Here is a 27,948-nt window from a genome sequence, read left to right on the forward strand (position 1 = left end):
CAGCTGCCGTACCGGAAGCAGTAACGCGTAACAACCTCGTGTTGTATTGTGGGAAAAAGTGTGCACCTCAACAATCATGGCAGACGCTTTTGGAGACGGCTTGTTCAGCGTGTTTGACGATGAACAGCAAACCACCACGAGCAAAAATATACCGGCTTCTTTGGCACCAGATATAGGGTAAAATAGCCTTCTGGCGGGTTGAAAATCAGGAGTTTGGATTATCTAGGGACCTTGAACGTAGCATGATGTGTGCGCGAGCCAGTCCCACGGCAACCTGCTAGTTAGCTACTGAACACGTTACTAAAACATCTGATAACGTGCCTCGTTGTGCTGTTAAACTTGAACTAATATGCTTTGTTGTGTAACTTGTGGTATATATTTATATCGTTCAACACAATTTATTTGAGACCGGGAGGTTTGGAATATCTGACACCTTTGTGTATTTTAATGTATCAGGACAGGCTAAGCTAACTGCAGTTTTGTGTTTTCCTTTAATTCCAGGAAAGATATAAGTAAAAATGGCGTGGAGAAAGATGCTGGTCCATCTCCACGGGGCAAGAGGGAGGCAGACAGTGACGGGGGAGAGGAGTCGGTGTTTGGGAAGAAGCCTCGACATGAGACAGCCTCTGCTAACGAGCTAAAGTAAGACAAGTTGAATCTTAACACTGTCTGTACGTTACAGGGGGCTTTAATGCTTGCTGTTATAATCTCTATCTGGGTTGACATTTGAGGTGCAAGGGAAACACTATATAGGTAACGTCTCTACCTTTAAGAGCTAGTAGTTATTAGTTACCTACAGATATAATACTTACTCATCCATTAGTAGTAATAATATTAGTAATTAGCTCTACCTCGACCAGCTACATCTAAATGCTGCTTACACATGAATTCCTTTTTTTATTAAAATCGACTACCCTAACAGTCTGAACGAGGGCAGTATACATACATACTTACAAACATACATACACTACTTTATTGCCAAAGGGATATTGCAGTTTTGCACCTTTTATAATAACAATAATACACACAAATTACAATAAGAAAACTCATAGAGGGTATAACATTATTTTTTATATCAGAGTTGTTGATTCATCTTTATGTCAGTCCATGAATCTTGAGAGTTTTCGGGGGAATTACTGGCGACAGATTCTGCACAATTTGTTTTAAAGTTGCTTGGTTGATAACAGTGTTTTGTTTGTTTCAGTCTTGAATTTATGCCCCAAGTGAAGACGGAGCAAGTTGAGACTGTTGAAGGATGCCAACACGAGGTAAGAAATAAAACAAAACAAGATTTCTTATAAAGGTGTTGGGCACCGCACGCTGCTAGAAAGGCCTCACGTTTCTGGAAATGTAATGGAGGGGCGAACACCATTTTTCCAAAAGAGATTCCCTCATTTTGTGTTTAAATTATTGATGTGGATAGCTTGTCTTATAACATGTCACACCAAATTGGCTTCAGATTTGCCTACTGAAAAGACACAAGATGCATTAGGCATTTTATTTATTTTGTTGAACTTGCATGTCAGATTTCTTTGACTTTATACTGTATATGTAAATCCTTTCCCTGATTTTAAAAATGTCTGTCTCTCCCCAACAGGTCGCTCTGCCTGCTAATGATGAATATAAACCATTGAAACCGCGAGTGGGGAAAGCAGCTAAGGTAAAATGCGCCTTTAAATCAACTACTACTTCTGGATATTTATTTTTTCAATTTAGGATGTTACATAATTACGTTGAAATTTATTATTAGAGGATATTATCTGTTTCATTTTTCATGGGTAAATAAATAAAACCCAGCAGCATACTTTTTAAAGGCAAATACTTCACACTAGGGTTGCTGAAATTTCCCGAAATGGCCCCTTTTCAAATCCCGGGATTTCAGAGCTCCTCACGGGATTTCCCGTTGAAACCATTATTGCCCTTTAATACTACTTTAATGGGACTAAATCAATGCCAATAGATCAATAAATGCAGCAGAACAACGCTATATTACATCACGTTTTATTTCTACTTAAATAACATGAAGAAAAGCCATTCAAATTAGGCAAAATATTTTCCAGAAGTTAAATAGGCCTATTGAAAACGGTGTTTTTATGAAGAAAATACGAAAAATGTTTCACAGAGGTTCAATATCAAAACATGGCCAAAAAACGGTGTTTGGCGAACAAATGTATTTCAAACAATCTATTTTTATTTCTATGAACGAAATCAGTTTAAATTGAATATTTTCCAAAGGATAGGCAAATAACAAAAAATGCACTACCGATTGCTCTTAACGTGTGAAATAAGACATGACAGAACTAACAGCCTATTCAAACTGACACGCTAAGCAAGATTACTTTCCAGCTTTCCTTTCTTTTATTTTCATGAAGTGTGACTTCAAGAAACATGTTTCTGAGCTTTGTCACGAACTGACCGCACACCGAGAACGCTCTTTCAGCTTCCACGGACGTCGGCTGTATGGTGGAAAGTGCAGAGTAGAGCTGCTGCAGGTGTTTGGGTCGCTCTTTGGTTGCCTCGAAGAGCGCAAACTCTTTTGAAATTATTTTGTGGAGGTCATTCCCATACTTCTGGTCTGGCTCGGGACATTGCATGCAGTCATTAGCCTCGTTCGACTTGGAGCCGTCTTGCTCAGACCTGCGCAACTATGAAGCCCGTCTTGCTGAGCGCACAACAAAAATGCTGTGCGCTCAGCAAGCCGAGCGTCATAATTGCGCAGGTCTGAGCAAGACGGCGACATCTCTAACGAGGCTAATGACTGCCTGCTGCAGATGTGCAGTTAGGCTCTGGGTCATCGTCTGCTCGCTTGGCTCTGGCTGATACGCATATTCTTGGGTATCATCAGACTCTTCCTCGGACACAGCACTTTCAGTATTGTAGAGGCGCTGGTATTTCGTATGCCTGCCTGTCTAAATAATATTTAAAAATATATCCCCCCTCAAAAAAAACGAGAAAAAAAAAAACCGGGAGGACGGGTCCCGCGGCCAATTTCCGGTACTCCCGGACTGACTCATTTCACGGAAATCCCGGGACCCGTCCAGCAACCCTACTTCACACCTTTAACACAAAGTACTTTATTAATAAAACCAGGACTTCATTTACAGTACATGGTATGGTGGTCCTAGTTGATTTACAAGAAATAAAAAGTGTAACATCTGGATTATTTAGCTATTGACACATCTTTCCTGTCTTGCAGGAGTACCCTTTTGTTCTTGACCCGTTCCAGCGAGAGGCCATTTTATGTATGGACAACAATGAGTCTGTGCTGGTGTCTGCACACACCTCCGCTGGAAAGACCGTCTGTGCTGAGTGAGTATCTTTTAACACAACATCAATAAGCATAATTTATTATTTTTTTGTTGATATGTTAAACATTTTTGTGATCAAGACTTATCACTCACTGTCGTTTTGAACTTTGCACGTATAAGAGAGTAAAGCATACAGTTCAAAGCAGAGAGAGAGAAACATTTTTAAAAAGGCGTAAGGGGTGATAATGTTATATAAACAGGAAACCCAAAAGCCACAATATTGAGTGCATTAAAAGGTCAACTTATACATTATTATCACTTTTTTTTTAAACAGAGAAAAAAAATGACAGGTACACAAAAATACCAATACAAAAAATCTTTAATTGAAATTCTTACTTCCACCCCTGATCTCTACAGTAACAGTTGTCTTGGCAGGAAAAAGGCCCATGTTGACACAGCAATCATAATGATCTTTAAGGTGACGTTGGATTAGAAAAGCTAACCCGGTTTTCTATCCTCCTCCTTGTAGATATGCCATCGCACTGGCCCTCAGAGAGAAGCAGAGAGTGATCTTCACCAGCCCCATCAAGGCTCTGTCCAATCAGAAGTACAGAGAGATGTACGAAGAGTTTCAGGATGTGGGACTGATGACTGGTGACGTCACCATCAACCCCACTGCCTCCTGCCTCGTCATGACAACAGAGGTGAGATGCAATGAAACGGTGCAGTCATTATTGGATTGATCAAATATCACCTTTTCAATCTGTGGACAATGTGAGTTTGTTGTTCTGACGTGATTAATTACTCTTCACCCAGATCCTGAGGAGCATGTTGTACCGAGGCTCTGAGATCATGAGGGAGGTGGCGTGGGTCGTGTTTGACGAGATCCATTACATGCGAGATGCAGGTGTGTACGGAATACAAACGGCACAGACACACCGGTGACTGATGTTCAGTTTGGTTTGGAGCATGCTTACATTTTTCCCGGCAACAAATCCCTTTGCTTTCTGTTTTATTTCAGAGCGTGGTGTGGTGTGGGAGGAGACCATCATCCTCCTTCCTGACAACGTGCATTATGTCTTTCTGTCCGCCACCATACCCAACGCCAAACAGTTTGCTGAGTGGATTTGCCACCTACACAAGCAGGTGGGATGTTGTTCTATAAGATATTATACTAAGGGTTTAGTTACATTGTGCCTCCTCGTGTGTGCAATATGCAAATGTGATAAGTATCTGTCTATATTAAATGACTATAAGATTTATTTGTACTTTTTCCCATTTCTACTGTAGCCGTGCCATGTAGTCTACACAGAGTACCGTCCCACTCCGCTTCAACACTACATCTTCCCAGCAGGGGGCGATGGACTCCACCTGGTTGTCGATGAGAATGTAAGGACACACAAAGTGTCAGGCTATGAAAGAGACCTGGGGCCTGTTGCATAAAACTGAGATAAGGGATTAACCTAGGATATTTCGGTTATCCTGGCTTGCGTTAGCCATGATCCGGTTGCATAAAAGCGGAGGGACATAAGTTACCATGGAGATTTATCTTTTACGTTTAGCCTGGTCCCGACCAGGTTAAACGTAAAGGATAAACTTATTCTGTTGCCTGATTGGCCCAGTCAGCTGTCACTCCGATCTGAAATCAAGGTATTTAACAGTTATTCCATGATCTTCTGTGTACTGCTTCATTTTCATTAGCCTGTAAAGTAGGCCTACCACATAAAAGACTGCATTGTCATTTAGTTAAGTAGTTCTTATTTTTAATTTATTTAACCTGAACCATTTATAATTAACTTAATTATAATTAGATTAAGATGAAATTATATAAATTATAATAATTTATGTGATAGTCTGTTCATATTGCAGGCTATATATATATACAATTGATTATCGATGGCAGATGACGTTGCATATGTGGGTCAAATAAATTCACTTTGTACTTATAACTATATCGAGGTTTATCTAAAACAAAATTCAAATATCAATGAAAATTTCCTTTTTTCTGTAATTTAATTCAAAAAGTGAAATTTAAATATATTCTAGATTCATTACACATGAAGTGAAATTAATCTAGAATAAACATACTTTTCAGAAGGTCAACATTTCTGTATTCCTTTTTCTGATTGGTTGTATGTAATATTCTAATATTTTGAGATACTGGATTTTTTATTCCATGATCAATCAATCATCCAAAAAAAAAGGCCTCACATATTTCACTTTGTGTAATGAATCTATGGAAGTTTCACTTTTTGAATGGACTTTCCATGATATTCTGTTTTTTAGACGCACCTTCAGACTGCTCACTGTCAACAATTTTATCATGAAACAATGCAGGGACACCAAGATCAGTTGGCAGAGAATACATCTTCTGTATGAAATCAACTGCCCCCTCACTTACGGTTTAAACTACCAAGGCATTGTGGGAAAATGGGCCGTCTTTTCCATTTTTACATCAGTAAAAAAATCTGTGTTCGATCTCTGGGTCTACTTTGGAAAGCTGTGGGCTGGCACTTAACAGAATTACTTACACCTGGCTTGACAAAGCGGCCCCTTTTCATCCTGGATTGGCGTTTATGCAACTGACTAATCCAAAGTGCCCAGGCTAGACTTTGTCAAGGCTGGCTTTATCAATCATCCTGGATATCTTAATTCCACTTTTATGCAATAGGCCCCTGGCTTATTCATCCTATAGAAGAATAGATTTGTCTGGTCATATATTAGTCCATTTTGTTCAGTCTTCACACGACATGATACCTGGTTGACCTCTGTGTGTGTGTTTTGCTTCTCTTCAGGGAGATTTCAGAGAGGACAATTTCAACACTGCTATGCAGGTGCTGAGAGACACTAGTGATTCTGGGGGCAGCAGCGGAGGGGGCAAGTGGGACCCTAGGGGACGGAAAGGAGGCACTAGAGGTGTGTGTGTGTGTGTTTTTCAATCTTAAAATGTATGAATGTCTTAAATTCAATGATTTACATCAAACGTATTGTTTCCATAGGTCCGTCCAGTGTGTTTAAGATAGTGAAGATGATCATGGAGAGGAACTTCCAGCCCGTCATCATTTTCAGCTTCAGCAAGAAAGAGTGTGAGGCCTACGCTCTGCAGGTAGCCAAACTGGACTTTAACAGAGGTATGTGCATTTCTGATACTTCTGCAAGCGCTTTATCTGGTTGTATTGGGGCAAATAATAGTCTTGGTAGTTTTCAGACCCACAAACCAATAAATTCATAGCAGGTGATGCAGCATGATGTTCAATTATTTTAATGTTTAGAAATAATACATTCTATTCATTTATATAGGGGTTGGAATATTTTCTAGATTTGACAACAAAGAGTTGTGTTGACAAAATTGAGTCATAACCCACATATTCATTTCATAATCTAATGCTAACTTTTTAGAGCTGCAGTGTTAAGTCAATTAATTTATTTGTGGATCATCAGAAAATGGTATTAGAATAATTGTGTAACTGTTATGGGCGTTTTTAATTTAGATCACCAAACATTTGCGAGTTTTAGCTTCTCAAATGACAGTTTGATGGTTCCCTTTGACATATGATGTGATAGTTAACTCAATATGGCGGGCTTTGGACTGTTGGTAAAACAAATATCAGTCTGACACTTTATAGACAAAATTATGAATGGAAAAAAAATAATCATCAAATAAATAAATAATCATCAGTTGCAGCCCTAATATTTTCCATTCTCGCACATCTCTTCTGTCAGCATGAACACATCTTTGCTGTTTACTTTGACAGTAAAACGTGTTCAAATCAAACTATGTCATTGTTGGCTTAGTTTAAGCAATCGTCAGTTCAGATTTAAAGTGGCACTATCAGCACATTGAACAATGAGCATGTTAGTGGTTGAATTCAGGATTGTCTTCACACACTAGAAATGCCAAAGCAAATACATTTCTGTGACAAATTGCTCTGAGAGTGGGGGAGGGAGGAGAGTTGGGCAAGCGAAAACCGCTCACCAAAATGCTGAAATTGTTGGCAAGCCGAGCTGAATAAATCCTCCCCACTGAGTGAGTGCCATGACTATGGCTTATTGTGCCTGCACAGCTGGCCCTGCTGTCCAGTGGATGAGTGAAGTTGTTGCTTCACGAGGACAATTCTCTGCTGGATGGCAAATAATCCAGCAGTAGATTGAGCTTTGGATCATGACCACCTGCCTCAGGCTTTTTCTCGGCAAAATAAAACTTCCTTATGAATTGTTATTTGGGAAACCTCCCTCATCTTTGGTTTGTTTTTCCTGCATTGTGACATATTTGTATTAATTTATAAATCAGCATGTTTGTTTTAATGCAGGGTTTTTCAATGGTGAGGCCTCTCTTCTGTCAACGCGGCAAATTATTACCATCAATATTGCCAAAAAAAAAATAATAATAAAGATGCCAAACATAACATTTCCAACAGTGTTTTCAACATTTTCTTGAACAGACTTTCTTAGAAAATAGGAGTGGATCGTGTCCAGTTATAACAGTCAGATCATTTATTAAACTGAAGAAAAATGCCCCCATGATTGATGAAAATGTTGAAATAAAATAATCAGATGGAGTAAAAGTATTCCATTAAAATATAGTTTGAAAACCTTTGAAGCATGAAGCTTTCATGACTAAATATGATTGATGGTTTTGTTATGCCTTCGAAGAAATTGGTTCGCAAATTTAGCTGAAAGCTTTACTTGGACTGACCCGTTGTGGAGTGACCGCTTGTACAAACCCAATCATTTGCAGTTTAAAATAATTTCAATCAAGAAAGTTGTTTTCCTTCTTTTTATCCGTCGTTTAGAAACTCATAGAGACCAATTCTCTCAAGCCAGACTGTTTAACTAGTGTGTATGTAAGGTTGTTGTTTGCTAATTGCTATGGAGTTCTTCTGTTTGTGTGTGTAGGTGGGTTATAATGAGTAGAGGGAGCCACTTAACTCTCCTGGTTTCTCTCAACCAACCAACCGATGGATAGATAGAAATACTTTTTTATCCTGTATCCAGCAGCTCTTGCACATTAAAGCCAAATAATCAAATTAAAAAACAAACATCTACAAAAACACCCACCATCCCTTCTTTGCTACATTATCTACTCCGCTGTCTTTCTTTCTTCCTTCCCTTCAAAACTATTTTCACCATTTATTTACGACACTAAAGACAAGATTCCGTCCCCCTTTTCTCTCTCTTCCTTTCCCTTTCCGCTGGGAGCTGTGACACATAGTTTCTGGGCTGTGTTTTTGGAATGACAGAGCAGCGTTGGAGTCAGGGGAGCGACTAGTGCCGAAACAAAACTGACTGACCCCAGTGCAGAACTGCAGCGTCAAACGGACACATTATGATTAGGGCTGGCCCGAATTATTCGAATATTCGAATACTCGTTCGGAAAATTAGTATTCGGAGCTTAAATTAGTATTCAGAGCTTCGTTTTTTTTTTTTTTTTTTTTTTTTTCCCCAACATTTTTTTTTGCAAGAAGCTAGTACTGCAATATAATGTCATCAAATAATTTTATATTTGGATATAAAAGTTAGTAATATTGTAGTAGTATTGCTCATTTAGGAGGATATTACATCACTAAGTGTCATAGCGCATCCATTACTTCACCTCCGAGCGCGTAAATCTTCAACAAAATATGCAGATTCTGTCAAAATCAGTTCCAGGGAGTATATAGGGATTATTAACGTTTAAAAAAAAAAATAATAATAATATATATATATTTTTTTTTAATGTTGTTTTTGATGGTGTGTTTTTCTGGAACGAATATTCGCTCGGAAAAACCAATGAATATTCGAAGCCTGAAGTCTTTCACACTTTAAATCTCCCGTTTGCAATGCAGGGTTTTTACCCAAGCTAGGACACAGACTAGAGTCATTTTCTCAGACTGTTTTCAGAGGGGGGAGTAATATGCCCCGTGACTGGTAAACTTATTTTGGGGTGTGAAATTGAAGTCCCTCGCAGTCACAAGTTACCCTGAAAATTGTTTGCTTTGGATATTAACATGCCAAAGAAGAAGTATTGTTATGTTGTTTCCCCCTAGTTGTACATGAAAAACAACAAATGTTCAGAGAATGTTTGCCATGGCATTTACTATTCTGTACAACCACGCTCCTCGTAGATTGAACAGTTTCCTTTTTGGAGTTTTAATAGTGTCCCATCCTCAGAAAAAATCGATGACTTCTGGTTCACTTCTTAAGGCCAGGACACACCAGTCCGACTTGTTTCTACTTGTTCCGACTACGCAAAAAATGGGGTCGGCCGTTTCAGGAAGCTCCAGGCTTCCCGTCGCGGCCAGAGAACACACCAAACTGACTGCTGACTTTCCGTACGCTCTGTTGCTTGCGCGGGACGTAATGTCTCCATAACAGCAGGCGGCGCTAATCTGTATTGTGGCCCGAAAAAATACGAAAGCCGGAAATGATGGGACAGCTCTCTAGAGCATAAACATAGATAGAAATACGTATTTATATTTATGGACCATAAGAGCACAATTTTTAGCAGAGAGTGTCGAGCATGGTGTCGAGCAGTCAACAAGAGTTGATGCATGTGAGTACTCTCAAAACGAAACGAACAAACACATTAAAACGATGGCTAGCTGTTGTTAGCTGTTTGTGCTACCCGCCTCACTTCCGGGCTTCACTGATTCGCTAGCCCTCCACCAATCAAATTGCTCCAAATGAAAGACGGTCGCCCGCCGATTGAACATGTTCAATCGGCGCCGACAGGCTCAAAACAAGCCCGACGACCTCTACGTCGGCCGACGTCACGGCACACACCGAACAGATTCGTCTCCCGACCCCCTATCGACTCAACGACGGCGATTTTCGGGCTGGTGTGTCCTGGCCTTTAAATGTGTGTTCTAACTTATCATACAGTTGGGTGTAATGAAGTTTGCCGCCTCTAGGAGCAGTGAGTGGAGCTTTATTACACTCTGGGCTCTTAGTGTGATACACAGTGGATGCCCTGGCGGGGGACTTAACTTGGGGCTGACCTCACCTTTTACATTAGCCTTTGTGTGTGTGTTTGTCTGTGCTGTTGCTTTGTTGTTAACCATTAAAATAATGGGCAATGATGTCATCTGACATTGAAAATAAACACCGGGCAAACAGGCTTTTGTGGAAGTCCAAGTTTCTGACTAACACAGGCACATGGGGAGGAAGCTTTCATGAATAAAGAAAGACCGGTGACTAAGTTTCCACATGGGCAGACCTACAAGCCAGAGTCAACAAACGTAATGTGATTAGCGTGATAATAAGACATTGGTGGTGGCGCAGAGACACTCAAGTGCATTCATAGTTCATACACATTTCATTACAACTATAACACCATTACAACTATAACACAGTTACAATCGGACAGCATTCAACTGCATGTTTTCCAAACTGTTTGTTTTTTTAGTAAAATCTCAGCTTCAGTCATGGCTTTAAGAATTGTAAAATGATCTAATATGTGAATGTTAGAAATAATAAATTCTCCAAAATGACATAAATGAGAGAAACCGTTCATTTGAAACAAGCCTCTGAAATAAAAACTAGATTTAACAGAAACAGCAGCATCCTTTTTCTGGTTCAAACCCTGGGTGGTTAAACTTCCCCATGAAGCAATCCCCCCCCCCAAAAAAACCTCTCCGTTGTTCCACATTACCACATATGCCAAGGGAAATTATACTTGAAACAACAGTTTAAAATGACACAGACTGTGTGTTTGTGTGTGTGTTTGAAGAGAAGTTGTAGTACGATGTAAGAAATGGCTTTGTGCTAATATATTTAGAACCTTTTCTGAACAGCTATGAGCAGACAAGCTGTAAGAAGTGTACCATTTGTCTGTTGCAGAGGACGAGAAACGTCTGGTGGAGGAAGTGTTCAACAACGCAATAGACTGTCTGTCAGACGAAGACAAGAAACTTCCCCAGGTGAGGAGGGCTGGTCTTTTCCACCACAACCCCTGTGACATTTTCATAACCATTCACATTGTTCTCACTACAGCGCCTTTTAAAACTCAACAATTTTTCATTTTCATTTTCATTTAACTTTTATTTATCCTCGAGAGACCAATTGAGGGGTGACCCTCATTTTCAATGACGTCGAGTCAATGTCCTCAGTGTTTCTTCAAAGCCATTTTCTGCTAACAGAAGACACTTAACCTACCTTAATGTAAATAGCTGTGAATAAAATGTCAACATTGGCTCAAACCTGTTATTCTTCCAATCTGTGCTGAGTCACAGTATGAAAAGCAGCCATGTTGAGGTCATAGCTGTACGTGCAATGGCAAGGCCCAACCATACATCAGACTTTTCCACTCTGAGGGTTGGATGCTTTTTCCTTACTCTGTGTCTCTGGTGCTGATGGCTGTGAGCGTATAAGCTAACATGTGAATTAGCACTGTTGCCAAAGCTTTTATCAGCAAACACTACAATGACTGATCTCCCTATCAATGCTCTTATTCCTGTTATTATTCAGGTGGAACATGTGCTTCCACTTTTGAAGAGGGGGATAGGCATCCATCATGGAGGCCTCCTGCCCATCCTGAAAGAAACCATAGAGATCCTTTTCTCTGAAGGCCTAATTAAGGTACGTGTTTTAAACAATGTTATACATGGAAATACAAAATGTACCAGAGTCTGTGACTAGTAATGTTGAAAATTGGTATGCAAAACAGTAATGGGGACTTAACACTGTGGAGTAGCATTTTAGTGACCTGTGTCCTGCTGTCAATTTCTGACTATTCCATTGATCAACACACCAAGTAACAGCAATGTGCCAAAAAAAAGCGGTACAGAAGACTGCAAGCCAGCAAACATAAATGTTAATAATTTAGACTTTGGATTTGTTTCATGACTTGTAAGTCTTCAGAGACATGTCATTTTGCACAACTGCCTGAAGTTTGCTCTTTGAAATATTCCTTTGCGTTTTTTATGTGTATGCCAGTATTTACCCAATGGGCACAACTCTGCTTTATTTGAACTTTAAAAACTGGCTGTTCAAATGCAACATTTTTATTAAGCCTCTAGGATACACACAAATCACCAAGCAAATATACATTGGTTGGTTTTCAAAAGGAAAAAAACTCCACGTACCTTTTTGTTGTTGCATCAAAAATGACTTGGTCAGAATATTGTAATGAAACATCTTAATGTTGACTTTTTTATTGTTGGCGCAGGCGCTGTTTGCTACAGAGACATTTGCCATGGGCATCAACATGCCGGCTCGCACTGTACTCTTCACCAGCGCACGCAAATTTGATGGCAAGAATCACCGCTTTGTAAGTACACACACACACACACAGTTATTTAAGTATAAGTCGAAGGAAATTCTTTCAGAAAATTGGTTGGACTTTTTCTAACTCCATTTTTCATATTTTTTTTGTACATGACATGCAGAATTCTAACAAGTACATTAAGTTGTGGTATGGCAATTTCCATAGCTGTGGCTGTGGGCACACATAAGCAGAAAAATGAGCCCAAAAGTGTTGTTTATTTAAACTACAAGGCATTCATTTTTGGAAAGGATCTTCCTTTTTCAGTGGAGCTGCTATCCAGCCCTTTAAACATACAATAATAGAGTTAATCGAGGTTAATCCCACGGTAACTGGGCCTTCAGTGTGTAGCCAGTTGAATAGTAAAACTCCTGTAAACTCTACTGTCTTTTTTAAACAACATCTCTAGCCTGTGTGATGCTGCTAGGCCTTTATAAGGTCTTTGAGTCCTGCAGTTTGCATAGCCACGTATTGTTTATAAAGATCTGGGGGCTGTGTGTGTGTGTGGAGCTGCCGTCACTTAGAAGGCACCCTTCATCCTCGCTTCATACACATGGATTTACAACTTACTTACACACACGCACAACACACACACGCACACAACACACGCACACACACAACACACACACGCACAACACACACGCGCGCACAAAAAAGGCTTTAAGAGAATGTGAGAGAGAAGGAAACTGCCCTCCAAGAGGCTCATCAGGAACATCTGGAGCCTCCAATGATGCCAAAGCTCCACGCAGGCACTCACGCATTTCAATACACACAACCCTCATTCCTGAGAACACATGGTCTTTCAAATCAATTGCTGCTGATCTCATCGCACGCCTGCAAACCAAGATCAACTCATTTCAACACTAAAATAATCTTATCTGCCTTTTTTTTATAGCATTTTTTTTATTGCTCAAAGACCAGTAGATATGTGGCGGTAAATCAGAGCCATGTGCAAACACAGACAGCGGTCCAGAGGGGCTTGTGGAAAAGTGGTTCAGATCATCTGTCTCAAGAGACTGTTTCATCATCTAGATTTGTATGTTACTTAATGCAGATACTTGGCACAGCTTGGAGAAATACCTCATTTATTATCCAAAACATTTGGTAATATTCTCACTTAGCAATACATCATCACATTACTTCTCCTTGGCTTTTTCTAGGGGTTTAAACTTTTCTCTCATTTGTCTAGGTTCTTGTAGTTTCGATAACCAGATCAACTATAAATATCAAATATTCATTGTAGGGATGGCCATTTAGAATTTTTTCTTTAACCGGTTAACCACCAGAATTAACGGTTATTAACCGGTTAACCGTTAAGATTTAATGTAGCCTATTTATAGTGAAATACATGAAGCATTATAGCAGGGCTCTCAACCTTTTTTTGTTCCAAGGACCGGCATATTATTTTAAAAACAATTCAGGGACCAGGGACATTCACACAGCACCTTTGTCTGTTGTGAAAAGAGGTCTAGTATGCGAATGTAGGAGCAGAAAGTGCAATAAGTGACTGAAAAGGGACATTTACACACACACACAGGTAGGGCTGGGTATCGTCAAGGACTTCGCGATACGATACGTATCACGATACACTGGTCACGATACGATATATCACGATATATCACGATGTATTGCGTATCTTGATATATCACGATATATTGCGATATTCCATAAACAAGTTGCCTTGTCAAACATAACAGCACAATATAGTGATAATTGTACAGACAAATGAAGTCAAGACTATTTCATTCACAACTTCCTTTTTTTGTTTTGGCAAATTATCAAACACTGCTGCAGCTGCCATAACATCAAAATAACAAATCCAATTCACTCTTGTACTAACTGTACAGGACACAATGAAAATGAAAACACATCAGTGTGCTTTTGTGACACAGTGAATCTTGAGTATTTTTATAAACAAAACTGATCTAACTTCAATAGTCAGTATCCTAGAGGCTCAGGCCTGACAGCAGACATGGGTTTGAATCTGACCTGATTGTTCTCTGCATTCTATTCCCTCTCTGCCCCATTTCATATCTGTATCTCTGCACTGTCAATAAAGCCTTGAAAAGCAAAAAAAAAAAAAAAAAAATCATAAAAAAATCATAAAAGAAATTATTAAAAAAAATCGATATTTTGATATAAAAATCGATACTGATATCGGGAAACTAAGTATCGCGATATATCGATATTTCGATTTTTTGACACAGCCCTACACACAGGCTTAGGGGATGGGTAGTCTACCGAAACCCGGTGCTAAGTAGTGCTGAGCATGGGGCAACATTTTGAAAGACCGTAATATTGATAAGCTCCGATGTTATCAGTACTGCATAACGATACTTACGCTTTTCTTTATGACGGATTTTCGCTATTGATCCTGGCACACAAGCATAGCAGACCTCTCTGTGTCTGTGCAGGGGGCGGGCACTCACTGCCTGGCTGTCTGTCATTCCCTCACACACTAGCGCTATGTTAAGCTAGCGGGAGCCCACGCTGTTAATTAAATTATACAAACATATGACACGGGAGTGTTGTGACCATAAATTGTGACTGGGAGCGTACCATGGACCTATTATAAAATTGAGAGTAGCCTATACTACTCGTTTCATTCTTTACCGACAGTTGGCATTCTTACATCCGGTTTAGCGATATCAAAATAAGAGTCCGGATTTCAGAGAAATTAAGATTATTTAATTTTTTTTAACCGTTTAACCTTTAGTATTAACCGGTTAAATTTCTTCTTAACGGTTAACCAGTTAACCATGGACATCCCTAATTCATTGTATTATAGGTACAAAGAAGTTTCGACTAACAAAATACTTGATCAATGTCTTGTGTGTTCTCATGTGTTACAGCTTACATCAGGCGAGTACATACAGATGTCCGGGCGAGCTGGGAGGAGAGGAATGGACGACAGGGGCATTGTTATTTTCATGGTGGACGAGAAGATGAGTCCAGCTATAGGCAAAACACTGCTCAAGGTACCAAGACTACGTATGTGACATGATGTGTGTGAATGCAACTGCTAGTCATCGATCACATCTTTACAAACCAATGTGATTGAACTAACAGGCCACTTGGTGCTTCATCAAAAACTTGACAACCCGCAGACACATGGAAGCCAGAAGCTCTTGGTCTCTTGTCTTTTTGATTTGACACGTTTATATCCGCTATAAATAGAAACGTGCAATCTGCATTGCTCTTAACAAGGCCCTTCTAATGTAAACCTGTTTGGTGCTGAACTCCCATGGTGTCTTGGAGAAAGCTGTTGAACCCATATCTGTAGTTCTGCAGTTGTGATTGCAAAATCCTCCTCTGCGTTTAATTTAAGGGGGAAGCCTGTATTTATTTAGACCTCATACATTTCTTTTTTATTTTATTAAAATGTCGACAACATTATGAAAAACGCATAATTATCCATATCTGTATGTTGTAACAATTTAAGCATTTACTTAAATGTTTTATTTTATTCTGTCCTTTTGCTGTGCAGGGCTCAGCAGACCCTTTGAACAGTGCCTTCCACTTGACCTACAACATGGTGCTCAACCTTCTGCGCGTGGAGGAGATCAACCCAGAATACATGCTGGAGAAATCTTTCTACCAGTTCCAGCACTACAGGGCTTTGCCTGGTGTTGTGGAGAGTGAGCATTTTCCCAAATTTACTGCAGCACACTAAGGGCTAGATGAGCACGTAACCTATTGACAAACTCTACTCTAGATTCTACTAACACAGGAATATCTGCATACTTGATTAGCATGTATTTCAAATCTCTCTCAGCTGTTCAAAATGATGGCAAAGCTTCATCTTACTAGACATCTTTCTGTATTTTGAAATCATTTAGAAATATATATATATATAATAACAGTCCTGTTTAATGACACATGCTTTTAGACTAAACAAGTTTAGACTGTTATGACTGCAAGTTGACACTGATTATAGAACTAAGATAAGTGAAACTATGAAATGTATTTTATACCGCATCAAGAGGTTGTTGCTCAAAAAGCCTTTTTAAGAAATGTTGAAATAAAATGTAACTGACTGTTCTATTGCGGCCTAGTTCTGGGTTGATCATTTTTTTTTATTCTTCTGTGCAGAAATAAAGAAGTGTGAGGAGCAGTACCACTCCATTGAGATTCCCAATGAGGAGGGCGTGGTCACTTACTTTAAAATCCGACAACAGCTGGCCAAACTGGGTAAAGAGATACAGGAGTTCACCCACAAACCAAAGTACTGTTTGCCCTTCCTGCAGCCTGGGCGACTTGTCAAAGTAAGAGACTTACACACTTACATTTTAATGACAACAATTATGGGTTTTCACAATTTATTTTAATTTAATGGCTTTTTTGATTCCCACAGGTAAAAAATGAAGAGGCCGACTTCGGCTGGGGAGTTGTTGTAAACTTTTGCAAGAAGACCAACGTGAAGGTGAGTCAGTTTACACGGTGTCACACATCTGTTAACACATTTCCATGTGACTCTGGACTAATGTGCATTTCCCCATTCAGACCAGTACAGACTCAGATCCGCTGTATGTGGTGGAGGTTTTGGTCCACTGCAGTAAGGACAGTGTGAAAGACGCTGCGACTGAGGCAGCTAAACCTGCTGCCCCCGGAGAGACTGGAGAGATGCAGGTGGGTGCAAGAGACGCAGAAAAAATAAACTTCTACATGCTCATAAATGAAGACTACATGTCTCTGCAGTCATGGTAACGATATTCAACCTTTTGTCCAGGTGGTGCCAGCGATGCTCCATCTCCTGACCTCCATCAGCTCAGTTCGCCTTTACATCCCCAAAGACCTGAGGCCCTATGACAACAGACAGCTCATGCTCAAGTCTATACAGGTACATAAAGCAACCATCTTGAAACAAAGCTATGGAACAAGTAGAACTCCACAGAAATGATTGACTCAAGTGTTTCTCTTTTTGTCTTTTTCTCTCCCTCCAAACATTGTGTCCGCAGGAGGTGCAGAAACGTTTCCCAGATGGCGTTCCGTTGCTGGACCCCGTAGATGACATGGGCATCAAAGACCCAGCACTGAAGAAAGTTATTCAGAAAGTGGAGGCCTTCGAGCACCGCATGTACTCCCACCCCATGCACAGTGACCCCAACCTGGAATCTGTCTATTCTCTCTGTGAGAAGAAAGCTCTGGTGAGGAACTCTTTCTTTCTTTCTTTCTTTCAGTTTGACGTAGATTTATATGTCAGCCATGGAAAACTTGAATGTCAAACCTAGCTGAGAACCAAGTATTAATGTTGCTATTGAAAAATGAAATACTTTTATCTTTTCTTTTTGCATCGGCTACCTTTTTTTGTTGCTAGATAACAATCCGTGACCTTCCATTGTCTTTTCCTGCCAGACAAGTTGGTTTGGCCATTTAGTACTGGTAAAGACAAATACAGGAAGAAAGGCAAGGCCATTTTTCTTCTGGGCCTCACCCACATATTATAGGTCAGATAAACTTTCTTTCAGCCCTTGATATAGAGGCAGCAGCAAAACTTGCTCGCAACTGTAGTGAAACAAAGCATTTACAGGGTCTCTCTGTGCCTTCCCAGGGAAAGATCCAGAAATAAAAGTTGCCATAATGCACACGAGTACTATAAAAAGATTATAATAAAAAAAAAACATGAATACAAAAATACAGAGATAGCAACAAGATGACAAGACTACAGCCATGGAGTTGTACACAATGACAATGCTGAGAATGCAAAGATGATAGTTAGCTACAAGGTACAATGTTTCACATGTTCACAATCTTAGTTTACTGTGGTATCTTGCAAATTAGCACCGGAAGCAACGTTTTTCTGGTATTATGTCACAAAAACAAATTATTGTAATTTTAAGTAACTAAAACATTTGACTGTGATGGCGCTAGATGGAAATTGATTACCAAAGATATTACAATTCAGATTTCCAGGCAATCCATCCAATAGTTGATGAAACATTTGACTCAAAACACAGAACAAACAGTATAATTCAAAATTCTGATCCACATAAGATTTTACAAGATGTTCATGATTTAGTAGTTTACATTCAGTTCAATTCCGGACAGGTTTATAATGCTGAGGTTTAAAGGGCACAGTTTAGCAGATTGAAAGAACCCAGCCAAGCTTCCACAAGTGGATGTACAAAAAAAAGAAAAAAAGAAACCACACCATGTGTTTGACAATGTGCATAAACATTTACGTGTGTGTGTGTGTGTGTGTGTGTGTGTGTGTTGAGAAATGATACTGCTTACAGTACAGTGTCAACTGGATTAACCTGCTTCTCTGTTAGCATCTCTCCAATCCCTGCTTGTCCTCATCAGCTAATCCTCTACTTTGCCCTTTACTGATCCCACACACACCATAGTTGTTACCTTGGTTTAATACTTGTTTATTGTGGCTTCTCCGGCCTTTTTCTACCGTCACACAGGCTCCAGAAAGTCTAAACTTGCCAGCATTAGTGTGCACATGTGATAGATTTCTTCACTCACACTTCAGTTCTCAGAAATTCGGCTTTAATTTCTCTGAAATATCTAAATATATTTCTCTGAGCTATAAGCCAAGCCATGCTGGTGAAATGTCTTGCTTGTTTGGCTCTGAGGTGTGTTGTAACGATGACGGGTAAAGGTTAAAGTGAATAGTGGATATCTTTGAGGAATGATAAGCAGGAGGATGAACATCTGTTGGCAGATAACTGAAATATGCCAATCCATCACTATGACACAATGTTGTGTTTGAAATGATCTACTGCTCAAAACAGCTGCTTGTTATCACATTGCACTAAACAATTATGAGGTATTTTGTACAACCTCGGGAGAGCTTGATATACAAGTTACATGTTTGTGTGTTTTTAGATCGCGGCAGACGTCCGAACGGCCAAGCGCGAGCTGAAGAAAGCTCGCACCGTGCTGCAGATGGACAAGCTGAAGTGCAGGAAGAGAGTCCTGCGACGCCTCGGCTTCGCCAGTCCGTCCGACGTTATCGAGATGAAAGGGCGCGTCGCCTGTGAAATTAGCAGGTAGGGACGACAGAGCTGTTTTTGTTTGCTTATGTTCTGCCAAGTGTAGTTTCTGACATGATAAGTTCACTTTGTGAAGACAGTTGGCTCAAGGGGGCGCTCGTCCTGTAGTGGTTAGAGCGTCCCCCCTATAGAGACTCAGTCCTCATCTCAGCAGACCATGGCTTAGGAATCTAACCCGTGGTCGTTCTCTGCATGCCATTCCCCTCTATACCCCATTTCATCTCTCTCTCCAACCTGTCTAATCAAAACCGTAAAAGTGCCAAAAAATTATCTTTAAAAAAAAAGCCACACAAAAGAAAACGGTTTCCTAAGCTGATTTATTTGTACAGCGCCGTTACTGCGGTGGCATGTCTTTTCGAAAGATGAAGGTTATTCACCATCAAAACGCTAGTCTGAAATTGCTTCTGAATATTTATCCTTAACATTAACAAACTTTAAATGTGTAGATAAGTTCAAACGAAACATGAAGATTTAATGATGATGAGTGATTTTAAAGTAGAACTGGTTTGAGGTCTCCTCAGAGTCTCCGGTCTCAATGGGATTTACCAGTAGAAATAAAAAATATATGCAGGAGGAGTAGAATTACTTAGAAAGAACCAACATAAAATGTATCGGATCCCTTTTGATGAAGTAACAGTAAGTCTAAAGTATAGATAATTGACTGTGTGTGAATCGTTCCAGTGGCGACGAGCTCCTGCTGACGGAGATGATCTTCAACGGTCTCTTCAACGATCTGACGTCGGAACAGGCCACCGCCCTGCTGTCCTGCTTCGTCTTCCAGGAGAACGTACGTAGGAGCGAGCGCACACAAACACACACAAACAGACACTTGAGCCTGTTCCCCTCCCCAGAACAATGAGATAAAGCACTGATTTCCATTCCCACACACTCGGCCTCCAGTCACATTCTTGGCCTCCTCCCCAGCGCTGCGACCTAAACAGAAACCTGAGGTTGATGTGTGTTTGTCTTGACTAGTGAGAGCCTGTTCTCTCATTGAGGCTAGCTCGAGTCAGATGGTCTAACAAACCTTTTCTTTGGCCTGGCATTAGGGATGCACAATTTATCATAAAATAATCTGGATCTTTTTTCATATACAGGTGAAACTCGAAAAATTAGAATATCGTGCAAAAGTTCATTTATTTCAGTAATTCAACCTAAAAGGTTAAATATATTATATAGACTCATAGCATGCAAAGTGAGATATTTCAAGCCTTTATTTGTTATAATTGTGATTATTATGGCTTACAGCTTATGAAAACCCCAAATTCAAAATCTCAGAAAATTAGAATATTACATAAAATCAATAAAAAAATGATTTTAAATACAGAAATGTCAGCCCTCTAGAAAGTATAATCATGCATATGTACTAAGTACTTGGTTTGGGCCCCTTTTGCATGAATTATTGCCTAAACGCGGCGTGGCATGGATGCTATCAGCCTGTGGCACTGCTGAGGCGTTATGGAAGCCCAGGTTGCTTTGATAGTGGCCTTCAGCTCCTCTGTGTCGTTGGGTCTTGTGTTTCTCATCTGCCTCTTGACAATAGGCGCATACTCTTTATCAGCTTTTACCACCGGGCCTAAAAAAAATTCTAGGGGAAACACTGCTGTACTTATGCGGTCTTATTTCCAAATGATGAGAATTATCTCGCTCATATTCCCTTAGTCACGCTGACTGTTCATTTCTTTGCTTCGGCACAGTCCCAGCTGCTGTATCAATGACGAATAGCTACATAATGCATAACAACACAAGCTATTAATATATCATTCACACAAACAACTCCATACATGTTGTAACTTGCCAGTGTTCCTCCTTGAAGCCCCAAAATGCTGTCGGCTTGTGTTCTTTACCAGGAATCTGTAAATATAATGGTTGGATGGGTGCTAGCTAGGTTCTATTTATTTCCATTATTTATTCTAAAGCTTTAACTTTGCGTCCTATCTTTTTGAATAACAGAAGGAAGATAGACTTAAGTTATGTGTTATGAGGAGACTTTTAAGTTGAAGTCCAGAACTTAAATGTTTTGTCAGTAGATGTTTTTGTTGTAAAAACAAGATTGTATAATAGAACCGTGATATTAATTCTTGAGGAGAAAAATCGGGATTCACATTTTAGCAAGAATCGTTCAGCCCTATCTCACATCAGCTCAGCCCTTCAGAACAACAGAACCGCTTTCTCTCTGAACATGGCTGCCACCCTCACTCAGTGCGTTTACATGCAGACTCATAATCGGGTAAATAAACTAATAAGACTTCAACAGGACTTGTACAATGGACAGGGTTCAACATAACTTTTTTTTCCTACTGGCCCGCCGGGCCAGTGGATCCGAGTTTTACTGGCCCCTTGTATATTTTCACTGGCCCTGCACACACTTTTTTTTTCTTCATAATTTAGTGTCAATAATTATAATACCTGTATTAGAAAAATAAAGAAAGATAACCAGATCTAAAGGGAATATCTATTTTCTTTTAGTTAATTAGCCTATATGAAATGTTTATATTGCTCATACACATAATATAAAACCAGGCAAACATATTGAATTAGAAGCCTACAACTGAAAGTATGTTAAAAGAGTCGGCCAGTATTTTAAAGTCCAGTAGTTTGATGGTTGTTTTTATTCTTGAATTTGGGCAGTTTAATGAATAGTTCACCTGCAGAAGTCATGTTCAAACATAAAAAAAAATAAGAGATGAAGGTCTGATCATTCTTTGTGGTGTGGTAGGCTGTTTTTATTACTTTCTCTATATGCATTAGGGATGTGAATGTGTCGACCGAATGACCGGTTTTCCACTTGGGCTCAAGTTGACTTTAAAAATAGAATAGAAATCCGAAAATCAGTGGGTTATGCAGTTTTTTTATGGGAGATTTCACCGTGTACGGTTCACGTCTGGTCGTGAGCGCGCTGCAGGAGTGTCACTTCTCCATGAAGTGTCAGCTTCACATAAGAGTCCGGTGTGGGTCGGGACCATTTTTTCAAACTATTGATAAAAAACAATGCAGTGCAAAATATGCAGCATAGGCTACGTTAAACGCTCGTCTAAGACTATGAGGTTAAATCACCTTAGAAACACACAATGCCTTCGTCCGATCACAGCAGCGTTTCACCGTGTGATCTCGCCAGCGAGTGAGCCGCCGCGCAGATGAACTGTGGTTTGTGGCTAAAATAATAACCGGGGATATTCTCCCCGTTAGCGATTTCAATGGGAAAGACTTCCGCGATCTGATTGAATGTCTCGAGCCTGAAAACACAGTGCCAAACTGCGCGACTATAGGAACTGTACAGTGAGCCGAGTCCCTCCGTTCGTTTCTGTCTACAACCGACACAATCACCGGAGACGCATTCACAGCGTTTAAATAACGCCTCTCATTTGTTTTACCATTGGGGCTTGGATGCAAATACTGTAACATTACGGCGGCAGCTAAAGGAAAAGCGCAGTTATCATTTTCTGCACCTCAACCTCTGCTGTGGGAAGAAAGAAAGGGGGCAGATTAAGTCGATTGATTTGTCGACTCGCAGGCTGACGGTAGGCAGCTCTGCCAACGGAGCGAGAGTGCACCCGCTTGTTGCTCCGCCTGTCAAAACGCCCACGCATCGTTCGTCCACTGGCCTTTTATTAAAAAATATATTTTATATTAGGTTTATTATATTGAGTCTTAAATAAACACTGCTTTCATTCCGACTCTCAACGCGCATTTCAATGAACCATGATGTAGTCTACAAAAAGATACTGAACTGTGATTGGCCAGTCACTGGCCCGGGCGGGACAGTGACTGGCCAATCAACTTGCCCTGCATATGATTTTACTGGCCCCGGGCCATCGGGCTATACGTTATGTCGAACCCTGAATGGATGTAAACACCTTTATCCAATCTATTTCTCACACAAATCGGCACATCAATGGACAAGGGAAGTCGGATACGAACACCTAGATAACTCGTTCATAGTCTGCATTCTATTTGCATGTATACAGAGATCGCATATCGCACACCGGAGTTTGCGTTTTGCGCTTGCGCGGAATCCCTGCCGGGGATTTCACAAGGAAGTGGAAGGAGACAATGTAATAAATAGTAGGGTTCTAGTGGCAAAATTGGTATACGGCTTATTTCAATCTAGTTGTCCTATGGAAACGCACTGACTGTCTCTCTTTACTGTCTTACCTAAGTGCTCTGTCAGGGAGGGAACAGCTGTCATGTTTTGAGTGTCACTATAAAAGACCTTTGTTCAGCTGTCGACGGTCATAAAAGAGCACCTGCTGCCACTTCAGCTCAGGATGTCAGCAAAGTAAACCATGGATGTGTTTTCTAAACCCTTGATGTATTCTGATATGAAGGCAGTCCAGTGAGAGTTTTATGCAAAGTAACCCAGGTTCAGTCACTTCCACAATATTAACCAGTGCAGGAAGGAGTCATTTTCTCACCTAACATACATTTGAATGATTCCCCCAACCCAAAATGTAAATCCAGAAGTTGATACTGATTGCATTGTCCTTGGACAGTGCTAGACAGGCTGTGTCTGCCCTTTTCCAGTCTTTATTTTCAGCTGAACTATGCTGCTGTTGGCTGTAGCTTCACATTATATAAATGATAGTTACTTTGATCTTCCCATGATCCCATCAAACTTTTGGAGAAGTTGGATGGGATTTTTCTAGAAAAGTCAGTTTAAATAGAACAATCCGACAAATTACAAAGTTTAAGTAGGTAACATGTAGTGGCAAACAATTTCTATGACATTTTTTATTTTATTTTTTTAACCAAAGACTAGCAGGATCAAATGTCTGAATGTCAGGAGCCTAGTTTGTCTCTTCTTATTATTGAAGAGTTGAGTATTTAATTTAAATGTTATGTTTTTTAACACAAAATTAAAAACAAATTCTTAATATCCCTACAATAATGATATCATCCCTCCCTCCAGGCCAGCGAGATGCCAAAACTGACTGAACAACTCGCTGCTCCCTTGAGACAAATGCAGGTGAGACGACGTCAAACTAACTAAGCCAAATGAGTTGCTGATTTTTCAAAGTTTTAAATTGTGTTAAAATGTGAACGCTGCTGTGTGACTGCTTGTGTTCAGGAGTGTGCAAAGCGTATAGCCAAGGTTTCTGCAGACGCCAAGCTGGAGGTGGACGAGGAGACGTATCTGAACCAGTTTAAGCCTCACTTGATGGATGTGGTGTTCGCCTGGTGCAACGGAGCCACGTTTGCTCAAATCTGCAAGATGACGGACGTCTTTGAAGGTGAGCCGTTCATTATAACATCAGTGACAGGAAGGTAGAATACAGATGTTGATCCTTTCCTTTCCTTTTCATTTCAAACCCAATCTTGATTTTTTTTTTTTTTTTTTTAACCATTATCACCTTTTACTCGATTCTTTTGCTCATTCATCGAGTTACTCCAATGTTGGACAGAAACGTTGTACACTCAGCAATTCAGATTAAATGCTTGTTGTCGAAATCACTTTTTGACAAAATCAGTGAACCTCACAATGCGCTACCTGTCCGTGCTCTGTGTGCAAAAATTGACATTTATCTGGAAGATATCATTTTAAGTTACTTGTCATGTTAATGTTTAACTTAAAGATCACCTACTAAAGCAATATCATTCTCTGAGGATTGTTAAATATTAAACCAGTGTTTCTCAATCCCGTGCAGAGTGTAGTGGTGGCCCATTGTCACCTTTCCACAAGTCAGGTTTCCCTGGAAAACGTCTCGGATCTTATTTCAATAACTTCAAGGCCCAAAATGAAAATAAATATTCAATATTTCACAATAAAAACTAAACTAATTTTTCCATTATTTGACCCTAAACATATAAATAAATCCTTTCCTGCCTCATTAATATTCTCATGACCCATAAGATTTATCTTGTGAACCTTTGGAGGGGCTCAACCCCTAGATTGTGAACAGTGGCGGATTTAGCCATTTTGGGGCTCCAGGCGAACAGTCATTTGGGGACCCTTGCATCTAATGTACCTTATATCGCGCACACTGAGATACTCCATACCAGGGATGAACAAAAGTCACTAGCTTTTTTTCATTTTGGATGAGACTACTCAGGTACGTCGTGTCAGAGGCTTTCTTAGCTTGGATTGGTCTAAGAGGATCCCACATCACAGGGTCAAACTGAGCCATTAACTGAACCTGACCCATGACATGTCCATTGCCTAGTGCTAGTTCATTAAGTGTGTCAGAGGGGCCATGCAGAGGAAGCTTTCTCTCTGACAGGAAGTTGATGATTGCCACTAACCTGGATAAAATTCTAGAGACCAATATGACTTTGCTTTCAATTAAATGTGTTGTTTTATTTTTTAAATACACAGTGAATTACAAAATAGCCTGTGTCCACAGAGTGTAGGCCTATTTGAAATAAAATCTTCAAATATTAAAAAAAAAATTAGGTTATAATAACCCTGCCTTCTTTAAGCATGGATAGTAGTGACTAAGTGTGCAGGGGAGAGAGAAATATACACAGATAGAGGGAGGAAGAGATAGCTTTATTTTGCTTTTTTACTTAAATTGATCATTGATGGCTTTAGACTGACTCCTGCTGTCGCAAGCCTATCAGCTGTTGTTCTGAACAGCTGTTACACACGGAGGTGAAAACGAAATTGAAACTTAACTATCGCCTGGCTGGGCTGACTTAAAGTGGAGCAGCCAAATATAGCCTAAACTAATAGGCCTAAATATTGTTACAAAAATACAGGCAATGTGTTGTGTGATTTTTGTCAGTAGCCTACAGTAGACCTAGAGGCTGGCCCCGATCGCCACTAACTGTTCTGAAATACACGATCGCCGATCACGTGAACACACAGGCGTCTTTTTTTTTTTAGCATATATGCATCCAATCCGCGGTTCACGTGGGTCCCAAACCGTGAGGGTTGGTCCGAATGGACCACGGATCAACCGTGATCTGTTGCACCATTAATTTTCTCCATCAGTTTGTTGACACACATTCACGTCATTAGCATAGCTGCTGGCTGAGCCAGAGCCACCTGGATTGACAGTAGGAGCTGGAACGTTACCGGTTAATGATGTAGACAGCTGTTCTTCCGTCTAAGGTCCCGCTGCCACCGCGCTGGGTGCTGTAAAAAAGCTTAATAGCTTCGGCAGCTTTGATATTAAGTCCTGCCTTTGGTCCTTCTTCTGTTTGTTTTGTGACCCGCTCTCGTATGTTCGCTTCATTTTGGTATAGGTAGGTTAGGTTTATCTCGTCTCTCTCTTCTCCCGCTATTTACTTTTTTGGATTTACGCGTGAACGTGCAGCGTAATGTGTAATGGAATAGTCCATGTAGTGCAGACTGAAGGGGGGTGCACGGTTGGCAGAAAGGCCGTCAAAACGCGAGTAATTAGACATCCCGATGATATTATTGTGAAGAGATTTTTTTATAAAAAACAATAGATATGGGGCAAAATATAACTCCCTAATTGATTTATTATGTGGCGTTGATTTGAACACAGTTTAAAGTTTCTATAAATGACTCCCAACACTGACCTCAGCTGTGGAACATTGCATTGCTTCCTGATTACGATGACGTCCACAGTTGAGAAACTTGAGGGAGTGTTAGATGTTCATGTTCTTGTATGTCTTGGTGAAGGACAGAGAGAACTGAATATGTATCCTTGCCCGTTGACAGACTGCACTGTCTAAATAAATACTAACACTAGAATCAGTTAGATTGGAATATATTAATTCTATAAGAGCCTTTTAAACACTATTTTTACGTAATAAGTACTACAATACAAAGTTATTTTTGAAAATTATTAGGAAATTAAGCAGCTGTAAGGAGTGTTTGTCAAGTTTAAGAAGTGAGGATAGGGATACTAGGTTTAATAAAAGGTCAAAACCTTAGTTTAAATAGATTCACACACTGTTCACTGACTGTCTGTATTTGTGCCTGTCTCGTGTAGGAAGCATCATCCGCTGCCTGCGTCGGCTGGAAGAGGTTCTGAGACAAATGTGTTCTGCATCCAAGGCCATCGGCAACACTGAACTGGAGAACAAGTTTGCTGAAGGTAAGACATACCAGAGTGTTGTCAGAGCTGAAACAATGAATCATTCCATAGGAAATTCACTGCTTTCAGCCTCTCAAATGGAAATTCTCCAAGTCTTCTGCGATACATCAATGAATATATTTGGGTTTTAAGGTTTTTTGTTGACTTTGACACCACTATTTTGGGAAAAATCTTCTTCACTTACTAGATGAAAGAATACTGAATCAAATGTCTGTTTGTAACTTAAATTTCTGATTTGTGACAGTTATATAATATATATATTTGTTAAGCTAAATTAATTAACTCTTAATTTCTGTTTATTTGCAGGAATAACGAAGATCAAGAGGGACATTGTATTTGCTGCCAGTCTCTACCTATAATGACATCACAGATTTACAACATGAGGAGCAACGCTGTTTTTGACCTTTTAGTTATGATTAACGCCCTTCTTCTAGTCTGTCCCATTTAATCCC

General features: G+C 40.0%; 1 protein-coding gene across 1 annotated transcript; it reads left to right on the forward strand.

The window, feature by feature from the left end:
- Positions 1-53: 53 nt before the first annotated feature.
- mtrex (Mtr4 exosome RNA helicase) lies at positions 54-27,939 on the forward strand. The gene is made up of 27 exons (XM_080046851.1): positions 54-177; positions 502-642; positions 1,205-1,268; positions 1,598-1,660; positions 3,197-3,309; positions 3,778-3,952; positions 4,065-4,155; positions 4,270-4,394; positions 4,539-4,637; positions 6,044-6,164; positions 6,248-6,379; positions 11,067-11,146; positions 11,694-11,804; positions 12,394-12,495; positions 15,342-15,467; positions 15,977-16,127; positions 16,582-16,754; positions 16,844-16,912; positions 16,993-17,118; positions 17,219-17,329; positions 17,448-17,636; positions 19,324-19,487; positions 20,172-20,277; positions 24,400-24,456; positions 24,559-24,721; positions 27,392-27,496; positions 27,803-27,939. The coding sequence occupies exons 1-27, from the start codon at positions 77-79 to the stop codon at positions 27,853-27,855; spliced, it is 3,111 nt and encodes a 1,036-aa protein (XP_079902977.1). The 5' UTR covers positions 54-76; the 3' UTR covers positions 27,856-27,939.
- The last annotated feature ends 9 nt before the right edge of the window (positions 27,940-27,948 follow it).

This window comes from Ammodytes marinus (assembly GCF_949987685.1).
Source record: "Ammodytes marinus genome assembly, chromosome: 18".
NCBI classification, from domain to species: Eukaryota; Metazoa; Chordata; class Actinopteri; order Uranoscopiformes; family Ammodytidae; genus Ammodytes; species Ammodytes marinus.